The following is a 23,927-nucleotide window of genomic DNA, read 5'->3' on the forward strand; positions in this document are numbered from 1 at the left end:
TAGCACCCCTAGTGGCCAAACTAAACAATCTTTTGTTTTTACAATAACAAATACTATAATATTCAGCTAACTCGGTATGTTCATATATGTATGAAATGTCCTGTGTACAATCTGAAAATGATTTAAGTTGATGAGGTCAAGTGATAATATAACAAAATAAATCATGAGAAATAATAAAAGTTCTACAACATTTTACCAGAAAGCAAAATCGTGCTGAAATTTTATTTGTATTCCATACAAGTGAGAAAACTTCGTAAGTTATTTAAAGTGGCTATATGGATGAGGATTGGGGTATTTATTTTGGGTTTTTAATTTATAAAACAATTTTATCATGGCTTCCTACTTGAAAAATCAATGTGAAACAACATTGGTAAAGTTTGTGTTTGTAACTCAATACGTTGCAAAAAGCTGAAAAAATTGTAAAAAGTTTGTTATTGTACGTATTTTAAACATTTATTAATTTTTGCAATTTAATGATTTATAAACAAGGACTTTGTCAATGTTGTTTCACACTTATTTTTCGAGTAGGAAGCCATGATAAAATTGTTTTACAGATTAAAAATCCACAGTTAATACGCAATCATCATCAATATGACCACTTTAATTAATACCCCACTTTATCTTGGTCAGTCTTTTAGACATTCTAGTAATTTGCACAAGAGAAACATGATCATTGTAAAAATTGAAGCCCCTGGACAAAAATTTGCCTTAATTTTTTCAAATATTAACAATTTCTTAAAGTTACTGAACCTTGCTAATTTTATTTTCATCCTCACATTTCATCCAAAAATGTAAATTTTTCAAAATCAGAAGTGCCATTTTCAAAATATGCAAATTGTAAAGGTCAAAGACGACATTTTCAAATTGGCAAATTTTAAAGATCAAAGGTGGTAGCATTCAAATTTTAAAAATCAAAGGTGATACGTTCAAATTTTTCAAGGTTTTGACACTAACATGTGCCCCGAGCCATTTGTTCATTTATCCAAGTAACAAATTCTGATACTCTGGAGTAGACACCTGGATAGTTAGCTCTACCACAGCCATAACCCCAGGAAGTGACACCCCATAGTGTCCATACACCATTGCGTTCACAAACCAAGGGACCGCCACTATCTCCCTGGCAGGAATCAGTACCACCACGCATGAACCCAGCACATATCATTTGGTCAGTTACTTTACCAGCATAGCCAGTTGGAAGATTACAGTCATCTGTGGATATCAATGGTGTCACAGCCTCGCGTAGTTTAGCAGGATACTCAGTGCCTACAAAAATAGCAGAATTTATTTCAGAATGGTACTATAAAACAGAACCCTTTGATGTGCAGGGAGTGTCAGTGTGGTATACTCCAGGGGTGAGTTCAGTTATGCAAACCTAGGAGCCTTGAAGCACCTCAAGTTGCCCAGAGTTGCATTTGATTATTACTTGATGTCACACTCAGGGTGCCCCGAGTGAAATCTCGTCACAGACCAGGGGCAGTTTGGGGATTGACCTAACTTCACCTGAGATGGGCAAAGACATGTGATACTATTATCAACTCCAAATGAATTAATTATGCAATATTTTGACAACCTCTCTCCATATTTAGTGGGATATCATTGTTCAATTCCTAATTGTCTAAAAATATTTTGGAAAGACGGACCAATTTAATTAATGTGAATCACAGATTTAATGCATGTTTCCCAAGGTACCTCAAATGCAATGAAATGCATTCGATTTTCAAACGTCATGAGGCTCCACAATGACATCACTGAATATTCATGAGAGGCGTTTTACACTGAAGGGTATAGGCACTTGGGATTCATGAATATTCAATGTGGAATTTGAATATATTATATCTGCTGACTCCCATGATGCAATAGCCCAAAGCAAAGATACCCTATACATGCACAAGATCAACTTGATGTTTCTCTGAAATTGCAAGTAATTGTAGGTGATGTAGAATCATGAAATGGCTTTCCAGAACCCATAGTTTAAGAAAATGACTTCATTTCCTGGAGTTGCATTCCAATTTAAGTTATATACTAGTATTCAATTTCAAAAGTCCTACCTGTACTTCCCCATCCTGACGCCCAACATTCATGTTCTGCAAGAAACTGAGTAGCACTGGTTGGCAGACATGCAGGCATAGCATAATTATCAAAGAGAACACCACGTCCATTCTTAGGTTGTAACTTCAACACTGCTATATCATTATTAGTAGTATCAGAATTGTATCCTTCATGAAGATATAAACATTCAATGTCAAATTCTTGTTCACGTCCTTCGTCCACCTCGTTGTCATGGTCACCAACTCTTACGATGAAACTGTCCTTGCCATATCTAGATCAACAGACAAATACAAGTTTTGGTTTTTCCAGAAGAGGTTGGCTAGTGTTCTACAAAAACAATCCTAACAGCTATAGTCAATTTTCTGGTTCCAAGATGCACACACTGCACAAGAGTGTACTGTTACATTTAGTCTTATTTCGTCTTTATTACATTTGAAGTAACATATTTGTTGTGAAATGGAAAGACATGTTGACCTCTTTAATTATGAGTGATTTTATAGAACAACGACTAAATGCCATCAATGACAGAGAGGAATTTTACGGGTGAACCCAGCTGGGTTTGGTACCCTAGGGTATGGTCAGGTGACATCCACCTCTGAGTGAGGGTGCCTGAGTAGCATGTGCAAAGCCTACAGCATGTACATAATACATGGCATTCTATGGAGAGATACGCAATGCATCTTGGAACCGACAAGAGCTCTATTGTTTCAGTTATTAAACAAGAGGGCATTCTGGGTAATCTATGCAAATGTGGGAAATTCAAACTGCCATACACAGCATTGTCATGGAGGTTTTATTTTCACCTTATTCCCCCCCCCCCCCCCCCCCCAATATCTGACTTCTTGTTTTTGTACAAATGGTTTTTGTATGCCTAAAGATTGCACATTTATAAGCAAAAAACATTTGACAGTATTTGTGTTGACGGTGTTACACAGCATGATAACTATGGAAACAGAACCTAAACATAAAGTCAGCCATTTTGTGTCCTGGGCAACACTGTTATGGCTTTAAGAGAGTGATACATGGGATGTCAATGATTGGTTTTCAAATGCAGGATTCATAATAACTAGCTAATAATGACAAATAGCTGTACAGTTCAAAAGGATCACCATGTGACTCTGAATCTGAATCTTACCTTTCAAAGCAGTAAGTGAAGCTGTACAGTTCAAAGGGATCATCATATGACTCTGAATCTGAATCTTACCTTTCAAAGCAGTGAGTGAAGCTGTACAGTTCAAATGGATCACCATATGACTCTGAATCTGAATCTTACCTTTCAAAGCAGTGGGCAGCAGTCACTACATAATATTCATTGATAACTGTACCACCACAGTAATGTCCTGATCCTTTCAGTCTCAGGGCAATCTGCCATGGCCATTCACCAGGTTCTGCTTGATCACCACCAACAATACGTAAAAATGGACCGAGGGAATTGATTGTCTTTGTACCACACACTCCAGGTGCTGCACAGAAAATAGAAATGTCATTATGATAATTATTTTACTGAGTACCGGTAATACCATTCCAGGCTTATAGAAAGATCTGATGTGTCTTGAAGGGGACAGGATTCATTCATTCATTCATTCATTGACTCCAAATTGCCAATTTGTTTATTTATTTCCTGTCATTTTGTAATTGTAACTTACTTTAAAAATTGGCAATAAAATGAATGAATGAATGAATGTAGCAAGACAGTGGAATTGGTTGTTTGAACAGGCCAACACAAGACAATATGTTTGATCTATTATGTGGATGGCTTGCTAGGAGTTAGGCTGATAGTATGACATGAATGTCTGTATCTTCTAATAGAGATTATCTTACTATAGTGACGGAGGTGATGGAACACCAGAAGTGTACAATATGTTAGGTCTTTTGTCTGTAAATGTAAGTCTTACAAGTCCTACCCTGCTCACCTAGTGTTTGAGGGGGTGGAACACCACATCAAGTGTTTGTATAACACTGTATGGTAGTCTTACCTAGTGTTCCACCCCATCAAGTATTTGTATAACATTGTACGATAGTCTTAATTACCTAGTGTTGGAGGAGGTGGAACACCACATCAAGTGTTTGTATAACATTGTATGGTTGTCTTAATTACCTAGTGTTGGAGGAGGTGGAACACTACATCAAGTGTTTGTATAACACTGTATGGTAGTCTTACCTAGTATTGGAGGAGGTGGAACACCACATCAAGTGTTTGTATAACATTGTATGGTAGTCTTAATTACCTAATGTTGGAGGAGGTGGAACACCACAAGTCACTCCTACATCTTCATTATGTCCACAGTTATGTTCACCCCATTCAGTTCTGCCACACTGTTCAAGGTAACTCTCACTGCCAGTGCAAGCTACATCATCAATCCAAATTGTCCCTATACCCTGTCCAAAGTGGGCCTGTGCATGGAAATGTACCATCCCACTTGCAAAGAAAAATACATAACATTAATTTAAAAGTCTCTGCAAACTGCATTGCACTAGTCTAGTATACACTTAGTGCCTGGCTATGAGAATGCTTAGTAGATGGCTATTACGTCCCGTCCCCCCACCCTCCACCCCCACCCCAGGGCTGTTGATTCATATTGCACCCCCATATGAAATGGTTTATCCTAAGCAAGTTAATCTCCATGAGCCCCCATATCAAATAGTTTATCCCTTAGCAAACAAGACTTCAAGACTGAACAGAAACCCCATTCCCATATTAAATAGTTCATCCCTAAGCATATAAACCTTCACATGACTACCCCACCCCCACCCCCACCCCCCACCCCCACCAATAAAATGTTACTCCTACCTGATTCCCAGCTGTCTACACACAACTTGTGCACTGAGTTCACTGAAGTTATCATCACATACAGTTCCCCATTCACCATTATGTAACACTTCAAGTCTACCTTCATTAGGTCCTGCACCTCCTACTAATCGGACATCAGCATATGAAACTGGTTCTGAAAAAAAAAAATTAAATTCAAATCTTTTGCCATAAAGCATAAACGTTTTCTATATCAGAAGAGGCTGGATGTAAGTGCATTTTAAGGAGAACACCACATTTTCAAAACAATGGGTTTTGGAGAGTAATTTCATGATGTTACATAACCTACAATTACTTAGAGTAGAGAATGTGCATGAGTCCTTAGTGCCTATACACTTCAGGGTAAAAACATCTCTCATGAATATTCATTGTGTAACTTGAATACATTATTTCTGCTGACTCCCATGATGCAATAGCCTAAAGCAAAGATACCCTATAAAGCCACAAGATCAATTTGATGTTTCTCTGAAATTGCAAGTAATTGTAGGTGATGTAACATTATGAAATGACTCTCCAGAACCCATGTTTATGAAATTGTCTGTATTTCCTTGAGTGGCATTCTATACACATTTTACAGTTGCTATGGACTTAAAATCATATTTCCTGGCCACCCATACTATATTCGGTTTTGAAAAGAGCAACAACTCAATTTTCCATTTCCTACAGACATTTTTATGGTTGCTATGGACTTTTTTGCATCTGAATTCCTGGGTCCTCAAAATTACGTTTGGTTGAGCTTATTTCAACTATAAAAATGTTGTACTTATCATATATTGACCCTCAGGGGAAAAAAAGGCTTTTATCTATGAGGATATCGAGTCTGAATATAAAGTCTATTATTATCAAATTTGGGTCATAACATACCATTGACAAGAACACCAGAGTCACAACAATCAGATACAAATCCTGATGGTGTGTCACCCTTTAGGGCACAGTGACCAAATGTGGGTCCTGGTCTCTTATCAAACGTCCAGGCTTTACAACCAATGTAGTTACGACAAGATAGACAACATTCAGCAGAGTCTGCAACTACATTATCTGCTGCATCTATCAAATCATCACCCTTCCTGTCCATATCAAATTCAAATGTACACTCTGTTGGAAAAAAACAAAGACACCTGTTCATAGGTTCACATTCTGTATATTACATTACTAACTGTACTATATGCTGTGAATGTATAATTTGGCACATCCATATAAGTTAGCAAAGATACTACTTTTCAATTTAAAAAAAAAAATTCAAATTACATTTTTAATTTTAAAAAAAATCAATTGTTCACATTTGGCCTACTTTATTTTGGCTTATAAATAATGTGAAGTGATGACGGTCACATGCTTAGAGCTGCTGGCTTAGAATCTGCAGGTTGCAGGTTGCAAGTTGCAGGTAGACAAGACTTGAACCACCATTGTGCCCAGGTCAACCTAGCTGTATAATTGGAGACCTGGTAGGATAGAGGTTATAATGTGAATACTTTACAGAGGCTGTAACGGATTGCACTTCTCTGGGAGTCAGGAAAATGTAACTGGTTACTGTGTTACTACAGGTCAATGCCAGGGGTAATATCATATAGTGTGGAAAAGTGCTATACAAAACATAACATAATTATTATTGTGAGAATGACTGTTCATAGACCCTGGTTTCATAGTTAGTAGTGAAAATTTCTACTCACAGAGTCAAAAAAATTTCTTGAAAAAAGTTAATTTTCACCTAACAATGCTGACAAGACATCATCAAAATTTGGTATTTGCATCCAAAATTGTGATGACTTTGTGAGTAGAATTGTCATTATTAGTAACATTATTAATGTTATCTGAGATTCCTCACCATTACTGGATGGTCTTGCTGTTGTAGTGCTTTCACAGTTCTGTTCATCAGAATGGTCACCACAATCATTGTCACCATCACACACCCAGACTGATGGAATACACCTCATTCCCCCAGCACAGGCAAACTGATCATCATCACATATACTAACTGTAAATTTGAAGAGTGGAGAACTTTCAGAAAAAAAGAATGCACTTAACATGTTAAAGGACAAATCATTTCAAACTTTAACGATATTAAGTCTCTGAGTACTTAAGGGCCATAGTCATTAATTTGTTTGTCTTTGATTGTTACTGGTAGTAAGTACAGAAATGAAAAATGTAATGAACTTTAAAAACTAACAAGTTATTTGAATTCTGTCCAGAAGAAGTAACTTTCAGAGCAAGCCATTTGTGAACAAGAATACTTTTGAATATCAACACAATACTAAGGCCAATAAAAGTGTTCCTTAGAGATCGACCTTTGACCTGATGATCTCCATAACGATATCTCACCATCATAAATCACACAAACAACACCATCAATAAGAATTTGCCATGTAGATCGACGTCTGATCTGGTGGTCTCCATGGTAACATGTTACCATCATAAGTCATGCAAATAATACCATGCATCAATTAGAAATTGTCTGTGGTGACCTTTAACTCAGTCACCATAGCAACATCTTACCATCATCAGTCATGCAAACAACACCAGCAACTTCATCAGCAGCACAGTTATTTGTTGACCAACCAGCATGTGCACACTGTTCAATGGATGCCTCACTACCAGTACACTGTACATCATCCAATAGGAATACACCGTTGCCTTCACCATAGGCTGAATTGCCAACAGCTGACAAAGCACCTCTGTCACAAAGTAATAGAAATGTTGATATGTAAAACTGTTTAATTATTAGCCAGATTCTGTTTTTTATCTGTTGTAATACACAATACAAAACAATTATAACGTGCACAGTATATGGGTACTCCCCATACAAAACAATTATAACGTGCACAGTATATGAGTACTCCCCATACAAAACAATTATAACTTGCACAGTATATGGTACTCCCCATACAAAACAATTATAACGTGCACAGTATATGGTACTCCCCATACAAAACAATTATAACTTGCACAGTATATGGGTACTCCCCATACAAAACAATTATAACTTACACAGTATATGGTACTCCCCATACAAAACAATTACAACATGCACAGTATATGGTACTCCCAATACAAAACAATTACAACATGCACAGTATATGGTACTCCCCATACAAAACAATTATAACTTGCACAGTATATGGATATGTGCCTTTTGAATTTCTTTTGTCTGAAATGGATCTCCAGGAAAAGGGTCTCATATCAATGATTCATAGGGTTGAAATTGGAAGTTCAATATCCATGTGGTGTCTGGAAAGGGGTAGGTAACTTGCTTTTGTACAAGTTTGAAAAGGGTATAGATTTCTCTGCAGTCTGCCCCCCCCCCCCCCAGCTGATCCAATAGAAGCCCCCAAACAGCACACCTAGTGGCCAAACTATATAATCTTTTGTCTGAATTGTCAAACTATGGAAACATGCTGAATTAACTATTATCACTTCTCAAGCTACCACTTTCAAACCAATAAGAGCTCCTAAACAGCACACCTAGTGGCCAAACTATACAATCTTTTGTCTTTCAATATATTGTGCACTGATAACTTACTGTTCATAGCCAAGCTGTTTGCAGATGACATGGGCATCATTGATGTCCCATTCATCATCACAGATAACACCCCAAATTCCCAGGTAAAATACCTCCACACGTCCTTCATTATCAGATGACCCATCAGCTAGGCGTACTTGTACCGGTAGTGGTTCAACAGTGCCTACAAAATATGAATGTTTCCCCTTTAATCACAATTAGAAATTACAGGAGACTTGCGAGGTGATCTTGTTGTAGATATATACCTTAACAGTAAAATCTGCATATATAATGAGGCAATTTGCATATACGATGACCAAGTGGTAATTTGAAAGTGAAATTTACATATATGCTGAGGTCATTTACATTTCAACGGAGAAGATGTGGCTGAAGAATACCCTGATCGTGACACTTGCATATATACTGAGATTTGCATATATACAGATGTGATTTGGTTGCAGAGAAACACCTTGAATGTGAATTTGCATATGCCAAGATGATTTGCATATATACTGCAATGAATTGTAGATAGATAACCTGAAGGTGAAGTTTGTATATATTCTAAGGTGATTTGCATATATACTGATCTTGCTGAAGATAATTTTATAATGTACATCAATGAAAATCCGACTCTGGAATTTGACTTTACGAATGCCAAAAGCAAGTTCTTTTAATCAAAAATGAAATACCCAGCCATATTCTTACCACAATTCTGTTCATCTGTGAAATCACCACAGTCATTGTCACCATCACACAGCCATGTTTCCAAAATACAGCGTCCATTAGGACATGGATGATATGGTCCACTACCAAGGTCTTCACAGTTAGCTGCATGAAAACAACATGTAAGATGTGTCATTCCATCCTTATTGGTCTTCTAAGAGGGGTTTGCCAATCTGTGAGGTGTGCCCAAGGCATTTTATTTTACTTTGCAAAAAGAATGTATCTTTTTGCACTATAAATGTGTCAGCTTTTTAACTAAAATATCCATCTTTCATTAATCAACCAATCAGTCAGCAAACCAATGAATCAATCAATCATTCATTTATTCAATCAATTACCGGTAACCAACCAACTGATAAACCATCCCAGAAATCAATCATTCAATCAATCAATGAATAGATCAATTAATCATTCAATCCATCCATCCATCAATCATCCCACACACCACCAACTAATCAACCAACCAAAAATCCAAATACCAATCAACAAATAAATCCATCAACCAACCAATCACCCATCCACCCACCAACCAACCAATCAATCAATCAATCCATCAACCAACCCCACCCACCAACCAACCAATCAATCCATCAACCAACCAACCCCACCCACCAACCAACCAACCAACCAACCAATCCATCAACCAACCCCACCCACCAACCAATCAATCCATCAACTAACCCCACCCACCAACCAACCAACCAATCAATCAATCCATCAACCAACCCCACCCACCAACCAACCAACCAATCCATCCATCAACCAACCCCACCCACCAACCAACCAATCAATCCATCAACCAACCACCAACCAACCAACCAATCCATCAACCAACCCCACCCACCAACCAATCAATCAATCCATCAACCAACCCCACCCACCAACCAATCAATCAATCCATCAACCAACCCCACCCACCAACCAATCAATCAATCCATCAACCAACCACCAACCCACCAATCAATCCATCAACCAACCCCACCCACCAACCAACCAACCAATCCATCAACCAACCCCACCCACCAACCAATCAATCAATCCATCAACCAACCCCACCCACCAACCAATCAATCAATCCATCAACCAACCACCAACCCACCAATCAATCCATCAACCAACCAATCCATCAACCAACCCCACCCACCAACCAACCAACCAATCCATCAATCCATCAACCAACCCCACCCACCAACCAACCAACCAATCCATCAATCCATCAACCAACCCCACCCACCAACCAATCAATCAATCCATCAACCAACCACCAACCCACCAATCAATCCATCAACCAACCAATCCATCAACCAACCCCACCAACCAACCAACCAACCAATCAATCAATCCATCAACCAACCCCACCCACCAACCAACCAACCAATCCATCCATCAACCAACCCCACCCACCAACCAACCAACCAATCAATCAATCCATCAACCGCCCACCAACTAAACAACAACCAAACAACTAATCCATCAGCCATGTCAACAACCAACCAACCAACCAACCAACCAACCAACCAACCAGCCAGCCAGCCAGCCATCCAGCCAGCCAATAAGATTCATGATCAGACTTGCCTGTTTGTGATATCCTTTCATAATGGTCATATGTATTCCCCTCAGTAACAGTCTGAAGTCCTCCAACTGAACCTCTATTTTGACTACTCAAATCACATTCTTCTGTGACTTTATTGTAATCAAAAGAACGACAAATGAAGGACATCTCATCAATACACTTCTTGGCACACTGTACTGGAGTCAATCCCTGATAACCAGCCTCATTCTGGTAGATAGCATGGTCTGGAAATATCCTGAAGTCATCCAGAGGATTCACTGTGAACCAAAGACAAATATAGACATCACTCATGAATACTGCCCTCATTTACTGTTTACACTATCTCCATATCTGGGTATATCCATGTGACTAAGGCATCGCTATACCCCACTATTGTAATCTACCACATGGGACATTCTTTTTCAGTGTTTTTACCAAGGTTGGGGAACCCCAGTGACAGAAAGGGGGGAATATGGTAAAACTGACATAGTTTCAAATACATTATACTATAATTTTGGTGGGGAACCCTGGTAAAATGACTGGGGAACTCAGGTAGATTTTTGCTGCTTACAGCCCTTCACATAAACATTGTTTTTAGTTTGTGTTTATCTTAGTTTGCTGATAGCATATATTTCTTACCACACTCCAGTTCATCAGAGCCATCTCCACAATCGTCTTCTCCATCACAAACCCAAACTGATGGAATACAACTGAAGTAAAAACAGAATAATCTACATTTGTATGTGTGTTAATTGGCACACAGTATTTTCAATAATCACCCATTTTATTTGTCATACACTGCAGTAAAACTTCAAAATGAATATCTAACAAGCGACCTATCGGTCAGAATAGCTCCGCTGTTTTTTTTTTAATTTAATTTTTTATTTTGGTGACATGTAGAAGTGGTTCAGGTCTTCAGCTCTTCGAGTCACTATGCAGTTTTGTTTTAGCGATGCAATAAAGTGGTTAGTGGTTTCATATGACGTCTCACTATAAAACACATTTTACACAGAAGTTGGTAATGTATTGTACTTTTATACCATAGTCACCATTTTATAACAAAAATCTACTGTTATGAAAAATTGCACAAAATCTCAGAAAAAAATGACTGGGAAATGCACACAAGAAAAAGAAAAAAAGAGGATTTTGAGGTTGGGTATAAGTAATTCCAGTGTCTTACAGCTGTAACCCTGGAAAATTTTAATGAAGAATGAAATAAACTAGGGATCTAAAATAATTTTGAGGCAATTTGAATTTCAATTTTCTAACAAATTTACAAAGTCAACAACATTCAACTTGTTCTAGTTGTGGTAGATATATATAGTGAAGAAATGTAGAAATGTCGCCATCTTAGTTTCCGTACGGCGACAATCTCAAGTACCCGGAAGAGAGTCATTCTCAGCCATACGTTACAGTGGTAACACTCGTTCATGTTCGGTTACCTTTCACAAAGAAAACACAAAGAAATGGTTGAAATGATCTTTTTTTTAATTTCTTTTCATCACAACAACAAAATCTGCGTGATCAAAAGTGTTGTAAACTAAACCAGAAAGAATTATCGGACTGGCTAAACTTCCCGATGAACTGGAAGGTCCTACTACTTCCAAGTAAGCCTCGATAGTACTATAGTACGTGAGAAAATCGTCTCAAACTAGCGATACAACTTTCAAAATATAACTTGACATGTCTTCATTTGTTAGAGTTATACAATTCAAGACGGGTTTTCACTCGAAAACAACAATTCTGTGAATAATGACAGTGACACTCTGAACGCAGCGATTTCTCGGACGATGTTACCACTGTAACGTATGGCTGACAACGACTTGCTTCCGGGTTAGTCCCTCGTGCATACGGGTGGATTGTCGGCGATTAATACATACATGTACATCGTCTGATATTTTAATTCACAGTGTTTTTTGTGACCGGCGCCTGTCAGCAGACTCTGCCATTTTTTTCATCATTCCATTGTATTTAAACCTTGTACTTGACATTTCGCAATATTTATAATACTCAACAAAATACCTCAACATGCCTCACTTCGCTCGTACTCAAAGCAGCCCCGCACGTAGTCCTGCTTGCATACGGAGGAATTCGGGACTCGATTCTGACAATTGTTTAGAGTCAAGTCAATTGTTTAGAGTCAAGTCAGTAATACAGACTCGTGCACCCGAGGACTACCCCGCGCGGTATGATCACTGACACTGATGACATGATGAGAGAGAATCTTTTCGGATTTACATGTAAAACGGGGAAAGATACGCAAAACATAATGCAAAGTCTGAAGCCAAATTAAAGTTGTAATTATTTTAACGGAGTGTCTGGTGACAAGCGCTTGTCAGCAGCATATTGTTCTCGTGACAAGCGCCGAGCGTACATGTGTACTACAGCCTGGTCGACGTCAACATGTGCGCTATAGTACTGACCCGTACCTTTGACACAATTAAGGCCCGGAATGGAGTTATACCGTCACCGTGTCGTTTTCCTGTAGTAGTTTCAAGTTTCCCACCCCAGCTTTAATAGTACTTGAGATTTAATGTTTATTTCACGATTCGGCGTTTAACTTGCGCGGCCGGTGAGCTGTCGTCAGCTGTATGTCATTACTTTGAGGCCATCACTGCACATGGGATAAAACAAGTAAAAAAGACCACACAACACCACAAAAACTATACGCATTTTACCTGTCCTTCACAATAATGAATGTTATTGATGCAACAAACTTTAGTTGTTTTAGATTAATTACCTTTACTGTTGACACGTTGCACGTAGTACTACATCACATATGCGGCCATGGCCATGGAGCATATAGGCGGTGAAGTGTACATGTAATGTGTGTACGCGGCGGACTTCGCGGTTGTTGGAAAAAACAGGAGCTATCACACGTAAATTAACAGTTTTAAGAACTGATGGTGTTTGATAAAGTGATAAAGTGCAATCAATTTCAAGGGTAATAAGAACGTTTTACACTTGACGCCAAAACACATCATAATGGGTGTCAAAGGTCACGCTTGTCAGCAGCATATTGTTCTAGTGACAAGCGCTTGTCAGCAGACTCGGCCTTATTTTAATTATTTTTACTTGCCAAATATTTGCATTTTGGAAAGGCAAGACACGTTCATGTCGTTTAACTTTACATGTGAACTGTCGGCCATATTTAAACTTCAACCGCATGCCTGGCATGCCCTTCCTTACGCAAGTTGTCTGAATTCTGGTTCACTGTCATTCCAAATTGCACGACAATATAGAATTAACCACAAGTTACATGTTATCTGAAAACATCACACTTTTATAGTGGGTCTGAAGTGTGATTTTAGTGAGTACTAAGAACGTCCTGTGTTGATACTCAAGATACTTGCTGTGGAAAATCGCTCGGTCGAATGAGGTCACCTTCAGCTTCTGGTCGAATCAGGATAGAGTATGCAAATGAGGATGTTGCGGATTGGCTGATAATGTAGAAGGGTGCAGAATTGGATTTGAAGTTTACAACCCTGTTTCGAACAAACGCTTGTCATTTGGGCGCCCAATGCGTAGAATTATGACTATAGCACATATTACATTGCTTGTTTGACGTCAATAGTGTCTTTTGAAAAGTGGCAGTTTACTTAAAGTCTCGTCGACTGATTTCCAATATGGCGTCGGTCATTATGCTCATTAACATATTCATTTTTTTTTCAAATTACAAAAAAAAAATCATAAAAAATAAAAATGAGGATGTGCTGACTTGAAATTAACAAATCTGAGTAAGCTACCCCCTGCGCATCAACACGCCAGATATCAAAGCAATCTAATAAGAGGTTTTCAAGGAGTTGATGAAAATGACATTTTATGAAAAAAAATCATAAAAAATTGAAAATGGCACAGATCAACTTGGCATGAACAAATCTGAATAGCCTCCCCCCAGGGAACATGCACACCAAATATCGAAGAATTCCGACTGTCACTTATGGAGTAGATAGTAAAAATATAAAAGTTTGACGGACACCTATGATTCACTCTACTCTCTATACCTCAATACCCACCTATACCTAAAGCTACGCTTTCAGCTTTCGCTGACAGCGGAGCTAAAAACTGTAACTATTATTTCATTTTCTTAAAAAAACTGTACTGCATAGCCCTGTTTTTTACACAAACTGACCCCATCTATCTGATAACCACACTGTGCACACACCATGCATAGAATCACGTTAGCAGTTGAACAAAATCATATTTTAACAAATTGTATGATTTTTTAATACTTACACTGCAGCTCTTACAGCATTGCTATTGTGGCAAGTGAATTGTTCTGTGCTGCATGTTGTAGGAGCTGCAAATTGAATTATATACGAGAACGTAAATTCTAATTGATTGTTACAAATCCCATCACTATCCTAGGCTGTCAGGCTTGTCGTGGCCGAGCAGTTTCGCGGCTTGTGTGCCTTTTACCACAGTGACTACATGTAGTCTGGGTTCAAATTCACCGAGAGTCAGCTAGGTTTGATTAAAAATTTCCTAGATCTGAATGTTAGAAGGGTGATGCTCAGACCAAACAACACAGGTTTTGCCAGGGTAACCTGTTTCCTTCTGTGTTAACATTAGGGCACACGTGGCTAATTTGAATTTCCTAATTTCCTTTGAATTAATCAATTAATTAATTTATCTTGACTGATTAATTAATTAAGGATTAGAACCTGGGTGGCCACTGATATAGAAAATTCAACATGTTGGGAAATGAAGAGAGACATTTTTTATTTCAAATAATGTACTTCAAATAAAGGATTGGTGTATTGAGATGTTATTCCCCAATAGTCCTCTTCATTCAGCCAAGGAAATTACGAGTGACCTAAGAGGCCTTTTTCGTGCATAGTATAATGACTATAATAGTATATAACTATCTGCCAAAGAAAATACAAGTGACCTAAGGGGCCTTTGTTGTGCATAGTATAATGACTATAGTATATAGCTATCTGTCTGATGAATTTAGTACCTTCACAACAGGATTTGGTTGGAGACATTTTTACCCACTTTGTTTGTTTGTTTGTTTGTTTGTTTGTTAATTAGCTAGGTATAATTGGGTTCCTAATGAGACAAATCAATGTTATTCCTACCTTGTTCAGTAGTTGGTGCTACAGTTGATATACTTCCATCACAGGACGTCAATAAACAGTATTTCCAGGCATCTAAGGCACCTTCCTCATCAGTGACATAACACCATGGTTTTCTATCACCATCAGGATTACGACAATAGTTGTGATCACCTAAACCTGTTTGTAATACAATCACATCGTCATGGCAATACAAGATCACCCAAACCTGTTTGTAATACATGCAATCACATCATCATGGCAATACAAGATCACCTAAACCTGTTTGCAATACAATCACAGCTAATTCTTATTATGTTCTACTGACCTGATGAATATATTTAACACCACTGCAGAAACTGCCCCTCGGGACTGGGATCACATGATCTGTCTGTGGGCCATCCACCCTTCATGTGGTCACCATGTGCCAAACATGTCCTGCTTCAACCAAGGGCAACCCAAAAACCAGATCAGTCACTGAGGGCACTGTGTCAATTTCACAACAACTCGCCCCCACAAGACCTTTGTGCCCCAAATTTAAAATTGTACCTCGTTCATTGTTCTTGCTAGCTCTTTGCCATGTGCATGCATTGCCTTAAGTTCAAAGTGTAAAGTTAAGAGTTCACAGCAACCTTACCTGCATCAGGGTGGCTGTCAGGTGTAATTGCAGCTATGTCTGTTAAAGACAACCAGTTTGCACATTCCATGTCATCAATGGTTGTCGATGCATCACCTCGATATGATTCTCCGTTACCATTGTAACAATTTTCTGTTTAAGAATAATTGAAAGAAATTAATTCAGCTTTTGCTTGTTTTTACTTATTTGATACAAGCATTTCTTAAACTTACTGTACAATATATGAAATTAACTCTAATTCTACAACAGCCATTATCTTTTACATGAACTTGACATGAACAAAATAAAAGACTTGCATTTTGTGGAATCAGGATAAGCGTCATGTATCAAAATCAAGTGTAGAATCCAACAACAAATCAGCAGAACAGCTGAATGTTTTGAAGTGTTGCCCTGGTAACTAACACACTTTTTGATTATTTGAGGGGAGATATTATACAATGTTGTATATTTCCAGGCATTCACTGTGATTTGAAGTGATGAAACTAAGGAACCACTCTGTCTCTTCAACCATCATTCTCATACAGTACTCTGTTATGTGATCTTGATCAGAATTTTGGAGGTTTTAACATTAAACTAAACAGTAGACTGTAAGATAGTTTGTTAAACCTACATACATGTTGAGTTTATTGAGTTACAACAAATTAGAATATGTTGTTATACATTGGTTTGTCAAGTAGGAAGCCATGATGATTAAGTGTTTTAATAAATTAAAAATCTAGAATAAATACCCAATCCTCATCCATATAGCCACTTTAAAAGAAAGTTAATGTGGGGCAGATTTGAATGGAATCTCTATGGGTAAACAAGTTTATTTTTACAACAAACATGGTCATATACATATGTCATGAACGAATGTCCATGTATATGCCCTCCATAGTGCATCACCTTTGTGTCAGATTTGAATAAAATCTGTTCTTGCTTGTCAGAGAAATGTTATATATGAATGGACAGACAGATGGACATAATAGTCTCCTCAGGTGGTGCCCATTAGGGTCTGGGGGCTAAAAACCTACATAAATTAGTGGCAGCTGGTCAGAGATTACCTTCAAATAATCTTTGATAATAGTCATATGGATTGTCCATCCAGTCAGTCCTGAGTGGTTCCTCGTCAGCATTGCTGTCACTTAACCAACACACTTGATCACTTCGTTTGAAGTCAAAGGAACGACAAACAAAGCTGGTTTCATGTAGACAAGCCATTGCACACTGCTCAGCTGTTTTATCAACCAAATGTTTCTTGTTGTTTTCAGGCAGAGCTGCATTTGGGGTCATGACAAAACTGTCCAAGGCTTCAGCTGTAAGGACACAAAATAAATACAATACAATGTAATACAATACAATGTAATACAATACAATACAATACAATACAATACAATACAATACAATACAATACAATACAATACAATACAATACAATACAATACAATACAATACAATACAATACAATACAATACAATACAATACAATACAATACAATACAATACAATGCAATGCAATGCAATGCAATGCAATGCAATACAATGCAATGCAATGCAATTCTTTACTGCATAACAACATTTTCCAGGAAGAAGTTTATCAACTGAGGTCAAAATATGCAAAAATGTAGTTTTGTCATGTAAGGAATTTAACTTTGAATTGTTTAATGGCAATGAAGTAAAACACCTTTATTTCATTAGTATAATGAGAACAAAGAATTATATGATGAATTCCATCTTCTACCATATTCAGACAAAATTTACTAAATCTTACATCTGTAAAAACTTTATTAGGAGTAGACCGTCTGCTTAACTCAATTTGGATATTACACGGAAGAATTCTAAATCTAGCTAGTAGTTTTCTAAAAGCAGAATACACCCTATAGATGGTAATTAAAACGAGTGCTTATATTTTCATGTAGTGATCACCACTTGGGGGCAATATATCACTATGAAGCACTATATTCAGTGGTCCCTCTGCACACACATCCCCTGCCTGCTCCTCAGAGATGGAGCACTAAGGGTTTCCCTGGTGTGCACAGTTGCAATGCCTGGCATGGGTGACTTTCTGATCCTGCCATTATGTTTTGGCAACGGACCAGTCTAGACCAACTTAGGCTGCCACATGGGGTGATAGTCGATTTTCCGGTTCCAAGATGCATTGCGCAAGAGGATGTCGCTTTTGTTGTTACATTTAGTCTTGTTTTCTCTTTATTACGTTTGAAATAACATTTTCATCAGGAAATCATGGAAAGACATGTTGACCTCTTTGAATATGAGTGATTTTATAGAACAAAGACTAAACACTGTCAATGGCACTGAGAGAGGGATTTTACTGGTGAACCCAGGGTATGGTCGGGTGACAACCATCCCCCTGAGTAGCGCGTGCAAACCCCTCCGTGCGTACAGAATATATGGCATTGTATGGAGAGACACGCAATGCATCTTGGAACCGGCAACAGGTCTATTGGACCCGTTCCCTGAGTCGATGGAATGTTTGCCAGTTAATTATCACATAAGGGTGCTATATCTTGGTCACTTTAATACCACATGAGGGCGCTATTTGCCACAGAACACCGAGGTTTGTAACTTTACTTACTGGCTGCAAATACTTGAACTTCACACAGAGTCAGATATTCTTCTCTTGCTATTATCTGTACACTCACAATATGTCCAGTAATTGGTGGATCACACTCAATAACGATAGCAGGGTTTTCCAGCTGTTCTGCAGTAACCCTACCTCCACAAACCTCATTCTCTAGAATGTTCTCACTAGAACCAATACGCACCTCTGCATTTAACAAACGTTCCTCTGTGTATTGAAAGAAAATATATTGTGTAAAGCAGCATGATATAGTTTAGAGTACTGTCATGTAAGGATTTTAAGTTCTTGCCTTTCCCCTACCATGCCTAGCACACCTGTGTGATAATAATCCTTTTTGGATTTTTACACCGTAAAGTAGAAGTAGAAGAATTGATTACTTTAATGAATGTTCAGTTGGAAAGAAGGCACAAATTCTGCTCGTCCTTGACTCATACTGGCAAGGCCCCTTATGTCACCCTTTTTTCTTCATATTGCAGAGCTTGAAAATAAGAATGACATAAGGGGACATGCCATTACTCATCTTTGATTCATACTGACATGACCCCTTATGTCACCCTTTTTTCTTCATATTGCAGAGTTTGAAAATACAAATGACACAAGGGGACATGTCATTACTCATCTTTGATTCATCATACTGACATGACCCCTTATGTTTCCCTTTTTTCTTCATATTGCAGAGTTTGAAAATACGAATGACATAAGGGGACATGTCATTACTCATCTTTGATTCATCATACTGACATGACCCCTTATGTTTCCCTTTTTTCTTCATATTGCAGAGTTTGAAAATACGAATGACATAAGGGGACATGTCATTACTCATTTTTTATTCATACTGACGAGACCCCTTATGTCATCCATATTTTCTTCAAATGAACAAAGAAAAGAGTGGGATCATATTATATTTACAAATGTATTCTCATATCTTACGCAATTTCTATGCCATCCATATTCATGCTAACAACTTGTCGAAAAAAATTAACAAATGCTCTAAAATAACACAATGTTACGTGATAAGTATGTAATTTATTATTTTCATACTGAAAAATGATGACATATTTTTTGACTTACCACAGCAGTCTACACGGTTGAAGAGAACCACTTTATGAACATCATAGTTGCCAATAACTGAAGATGCTACGGTTGGCACTAGTCTAACAAACCACCACGGCTCCATTTCTAGTTGTGTATGTGTACAGGAATTTTCAGCATATGATCCTGTCACTATACCATCAACAGCTCGGCCAGGTTCACCCTGAGTTTGGACAGAACTTTGCGTGGCCAAACCATTCTCTGCTACATTCATTAACACTGTAACAATACAAAATAACTTTTGTCAAAAGTATGTTGTGGATTGGTTAAAATTTTAATACATGTACTCAACTTTTAGTCATAGTCTGTAAACTACAGTGATGACCTTTGTTGACCTTTTACACTCCTTTGGAAGTGACTATACGGATGACAAATGAGTATTAAATCTACTATGTTTTCCTACTTGAAAGGAGAATGTAAAACAACCTATACCAAGTCCACATTTGTAACTCAATAAATTGCAATAAATTAACAAATGCATAAATGTTTTTTATTGTACGTAAAATAACAAACTTTTCAGATACTTTCCAGCTGTCTGCAATTTATTGAGTTACAAACATTGACTTGGTATATGTTGTTTCACATTCTTTTTTCAAGTAGGACAACACATTAGAGTTGTTTTATGAATTCAAAATCCAAAATAAATATCCATTTATCATCCATATGGCTACTTAAGAAGGATGGTGACATATGTTACAGTCTCCTTAGTCAATAGTTTTGGTGATATTTTCTAAATGACGGCGTTTCATTTTCATTTTGATGTAATTCATTGTCACTATAGGTAATTGATTTGCTATAAGACATTTTTAACCAATCCCAAGAATTATAGAAAGTTAAAAAGTAAATCAATTTATATTTGGTGGAATATTTACGGATTCTGATATATATCATATAATTTGTATCTTATGCATGTTACCTTACCTAGATTATATCAAGATATGTTTCGGAAAGATTTGCATTCCCATTTCATCACCTGATAGGGGAATGCCACTCCATGTGAAATAAGTCATTTTCATAAACTTTGGGTTCTGGAGAGTCATTTCATGATTTTACATCACCTACAATTACTTAAATAATTATTTGCTGGAGTGGCGTTCCCCTTGAGCACAGTTTGTTCCCCTCGGGCATTGTATACAAAACATATCATATTACCATTACTAATACTATTTGTTATTAACTTACCAGGATTACAAGTTTGTCCTGGTTGACCTACATCACAAAACTCCCATCTTATATTAGGATCTGTTGTGTAACACCATGTTTTCTCTTCTCCATCTGGATTACGGCAGTAGTTATGGTCACCTAAACCTTTGTTTGGATAGTTTTCAGGTGTACGTAAATGTGTATGTGGTGACTGTGATGTCCACTTCTGACAAACATTCCCATTTACTGTCTCGTATTTTGTTCCACGATAATCAGATTTGTCCCACATCACAAAGCATTCCATATCTGTCATAAATTAACAAAACAACAAATGTTTTATTGAAATTGTGATTTCCTTGCTAAATTACATATTCATAGTAACAACAAATGACACCACTGCGAAGTGTATTTTAGTTAGGGCTACACATAAGCAAAAATCATCTCACCATCGATTTTTCAAGTAGGAAGCCACCATAAAGTTGTTTTATAAATTAAAAATCCAAAAATAAATAGTAATCAAAATCCATGTGGCCACTCATATCAAAAATTGTTTGTCATCCTTATTCCTCACCCGTCCCCAAAATGAAACAACTCCAGCTTATTATATTAAACTCAGTTGCATTTGTCTCAAAACATCTCACTATGTGAACACAGATTTTACTATATTGTGTAATTATCACCATGACAACAGTGCTTGATATCCGTTTCTACATTGATTCCTCTTTAGTAGCCATTGATTGGGACTAAAAGATGTCACTTTATAGAGGTCATAAGGTCAAATGTCATTTACCTTCTCTCTCATAGTAGTCATAAGGGTTTCCAGTGTAGTCTGTTCTTAGATTGACAGAGTTTGTATTTCTGTTACTAAGCCAGCAGCGATTACCATCACGTTCATAATCAAATGAATAGCATGTGAAGTCTTTAACAGTAACACATTTTTCAGCACATTGTGTGATAGTAACATCTCGGTAATGAGCCTTGTTGTGTCCTGGTAAGGCTGCATTTACTGACAGACTAAAACCACCCAATGGACCTGTACAAATACAAACATTAATAGTATAATAAGATTTGGCTTGTCTCTCATCATTTTCCTCACTATAATTTACCAGGCAATGATATTATTCTCTCCTTTTCCTTTTCCATTCCAATTAATCTCTCCCTGTTAGCCTTAATTTTCTCCATTCTTCTTCTCTCCCACTATCGTTTCATTTCTTTTTGTTCATTTAGTTTTTGTGCTTTATTTTCACTCTCTCACTTGAGATATCTGTCTGTCTCTCTCTCTCGCTCTCTCTCTCTCTCTCGCTCTCTCTCTCGCTCTCTCTCTCTTGCTCTCGCTCTCTCTCTCTCTCTCTCTCTCTCTCTCTCTCTCTCTCTCTCTCTCTCTCTCTCTCTCGCTCTCTCTCATTTTTAAAACTTACTTAAAGTTAAGCAAAAGCAAAAGTGAAAGCAAAGCAAAGCTTGATGAAATTGTTTGACTTTCAGCACTCTCACTTCTTCTTTCCTTTTCCCAAAGTTACAAAACATTTACAAAACAAGAAAGCAAAATAAAGATTTGAATGGCCTGTACAAAAAATAGTAATTCTAACAAATGCCTTATCAAGACAGTGGTAACTCAATACTGTAACCCAATACAGAATATTGCCCTTATTAGTTCACATCTAACTTTTATTTTGTTTTCACATTGTGGTGCCTGTCAGGGTTAGTGTTGATGTATTTGGATAACTCTTCCTATATAACTAAGTAACCCTAAGGAAGCTCATTCAGCTAATATCAATCTCCATGCACATATAATCAGCACCCCTTCTAAAGATTTTACAGGACAAGAGTTGGGGTAGTCCATAAGATGTGATCATGCCATACCTCAAGCTTGCATTCAGGGGTTGACATATGCATGAAGGTGCCCCGCTATGGCATACCTTATGGACTACACGATTGCAGAGAGATCACATCAGATAATATTGTTTGTTGAAAGCTTGTTACATTCTTGCCAACCTGACAGTGGAATGAATGAAATGCAAGCATTGCAGCAGAGCTAAGCTGACAGCAACCAGAATTGTTGACTTACTGGTCTCCCTACGTTCATAATAATTGTACGGATTACCAAGATAATTGGACCGTAATTCAACCTCTGCTGTGTTCATGTCACTTAACCAACAAACTTCATCTTCTGGTTTGAAGTCAAATGACCTACACATAAACGTTTGTTCCGCAATGCACATACGAGCACATTCGTCGACAGAGATGCCTTCAATTGTTTTTCGGTTATTGAGTGGTAGGGCTGAACCATTGGTGAACATAAAGTGTACAAGTGGTCCTATTCATAAAGTCAAGTGATAGAAAGAATTGTTGATTCTTCTTTCATGAACACATTTAAAGTGTGTGTGTGTGTGTGTGTGAGTGTGTGTGTGTGTGTGTGTGCATGTGTGTGTGCATGTGTGTGTGTGCATGTGTGTGTGCACATGTGTGTGCACATGTGCGTGTGTGCATGTGTGTGTGTGTGTGTGTGTGTGTGTGCATGCATGAATGCATGCATGCATGCATGCGTGTGTGTGTGTGTGTCTATATATAGGGTGTGTGTGCATGCATGCATGCCGGTGTGTGAGTATGTGTGTGACTATATATGTGTGTGTCAAACTGCATGTGTATGTACGTGTGACTGCACATGTATGTGTGACTGTTTATGATTATGTGTGTGTGTGTGTGTATGTGTGTGTCACTTTCATACATACATCCCACATCATGACATCAAGTTTAGATTTATTAATGTCAACTGCATTTGATTATATTCAC

The 23,927-nt window shown here is 37.7% G+C and overlaps 1 protein-coding gene across 3 annotated transcripts in view; it reads right to left on the reverse strand.

Moving 5' to 3' along the window:
* Window positions 1–236: 236 nt before the first annotated feature.
* LOC144452336 (neurotrypsin-like) overlaps window positions 237–23,927 on the reverse strand; it is a 27,462-nt gene continuing 3,771 nt past the window's right edge. For 2 of the 3 annotated variants that reach the window (XM_078143411.1, XM_078143412.1), the window contains exons 4-24: window positions 23,203–23,451; window positions 21,928–22,170; window positions 21,177–21,443; window positions 19,974–20,213; window positions 18,897–19,109; window positions 17,367–17,618; window positions 16,324–16,455; window positions 15,711–15,866; window positions 14,866–14,929; window positions 11,269–11,339; window positions 10,653–10,907; window positions 9,060–9,182; window positions 8,376–8,538; window positions 7,352–7,530; window positions 6,684–6,833; window positions 5,723–5,953; window positions 4,841–4,994; window positions 4,278–4,468; window positions 3,323–3,512; window positions 2,049–2,320; window positions 237–1,263 (exon numbers count right to left, since the gene is read on the reverse strand). In XM_078143411.1, the coding sequence (XP_077999537.1) occupies window positions 950–1,263; window positions 2,049–2,320; window positions 3,323–3,512; window positions 4,278–4,468; window positions 4,841–4,994; window positions 5,723–5,953; window positions 6,684–6,833; window positions 7,352–7,530; window positions 8,376–8,538; window positions 9,060–9,182; window positions 10,653–10,907; window positions 11,269–11,339; window positions 14,866–14,929; window positions 15,711–15,866; window positions 16,324–16,455; window positions 17,367–17,618; window positions 18,897–19,109; window positions 19,974–20,213; window positions 21,177–21,443; window positions 21,928–22,170; window positions 23,203–23,451 (4,109 nt within the window). In that variant the 3' untranslated portion in view covers window positions 237–949. The remainder of the gene's footprint in view (window positions 1,264–2,048; window positions 2,321–3,322; window positions 3,513–4,277; window positions 4,469–4,840; window positions 4,995–5,722; window positions 5,954–6,683; window positions 6,834–7,351; window positions 7,531–8,375; window positions 8,539–9,059; window positions 9,183–10,652; window positions 10,908–11,268; window positions 11,340–14,865; window positions 14,930–15,710; window positions 15,867–16,323; window positions 16,456–17,366; window positions 17,619–18,896; window positions 19,110–19,973; window positions 20,214–21,176; window positions 21,444–21,927; window positions 22,171–23,202; window positions 23,452–23,927) is intronic. The other variant, XM_078143413.1, reaches the window with a different exon arrangement.

Source organism: Glandiceps talaboti, chromosome 22, assembly GCF_964340395.1.
Source record: "Glandiceps talaboti chromosome 22, keGlaTala1.1, whole genome shotgun sequence".
In the NCBI taxonomy this organism is placed as follows: Eukaryota; Metazoa; Hemichordata; class Enteropneusta; family Spengelidae; genus Glandiceps; species Glandiceps talaboti.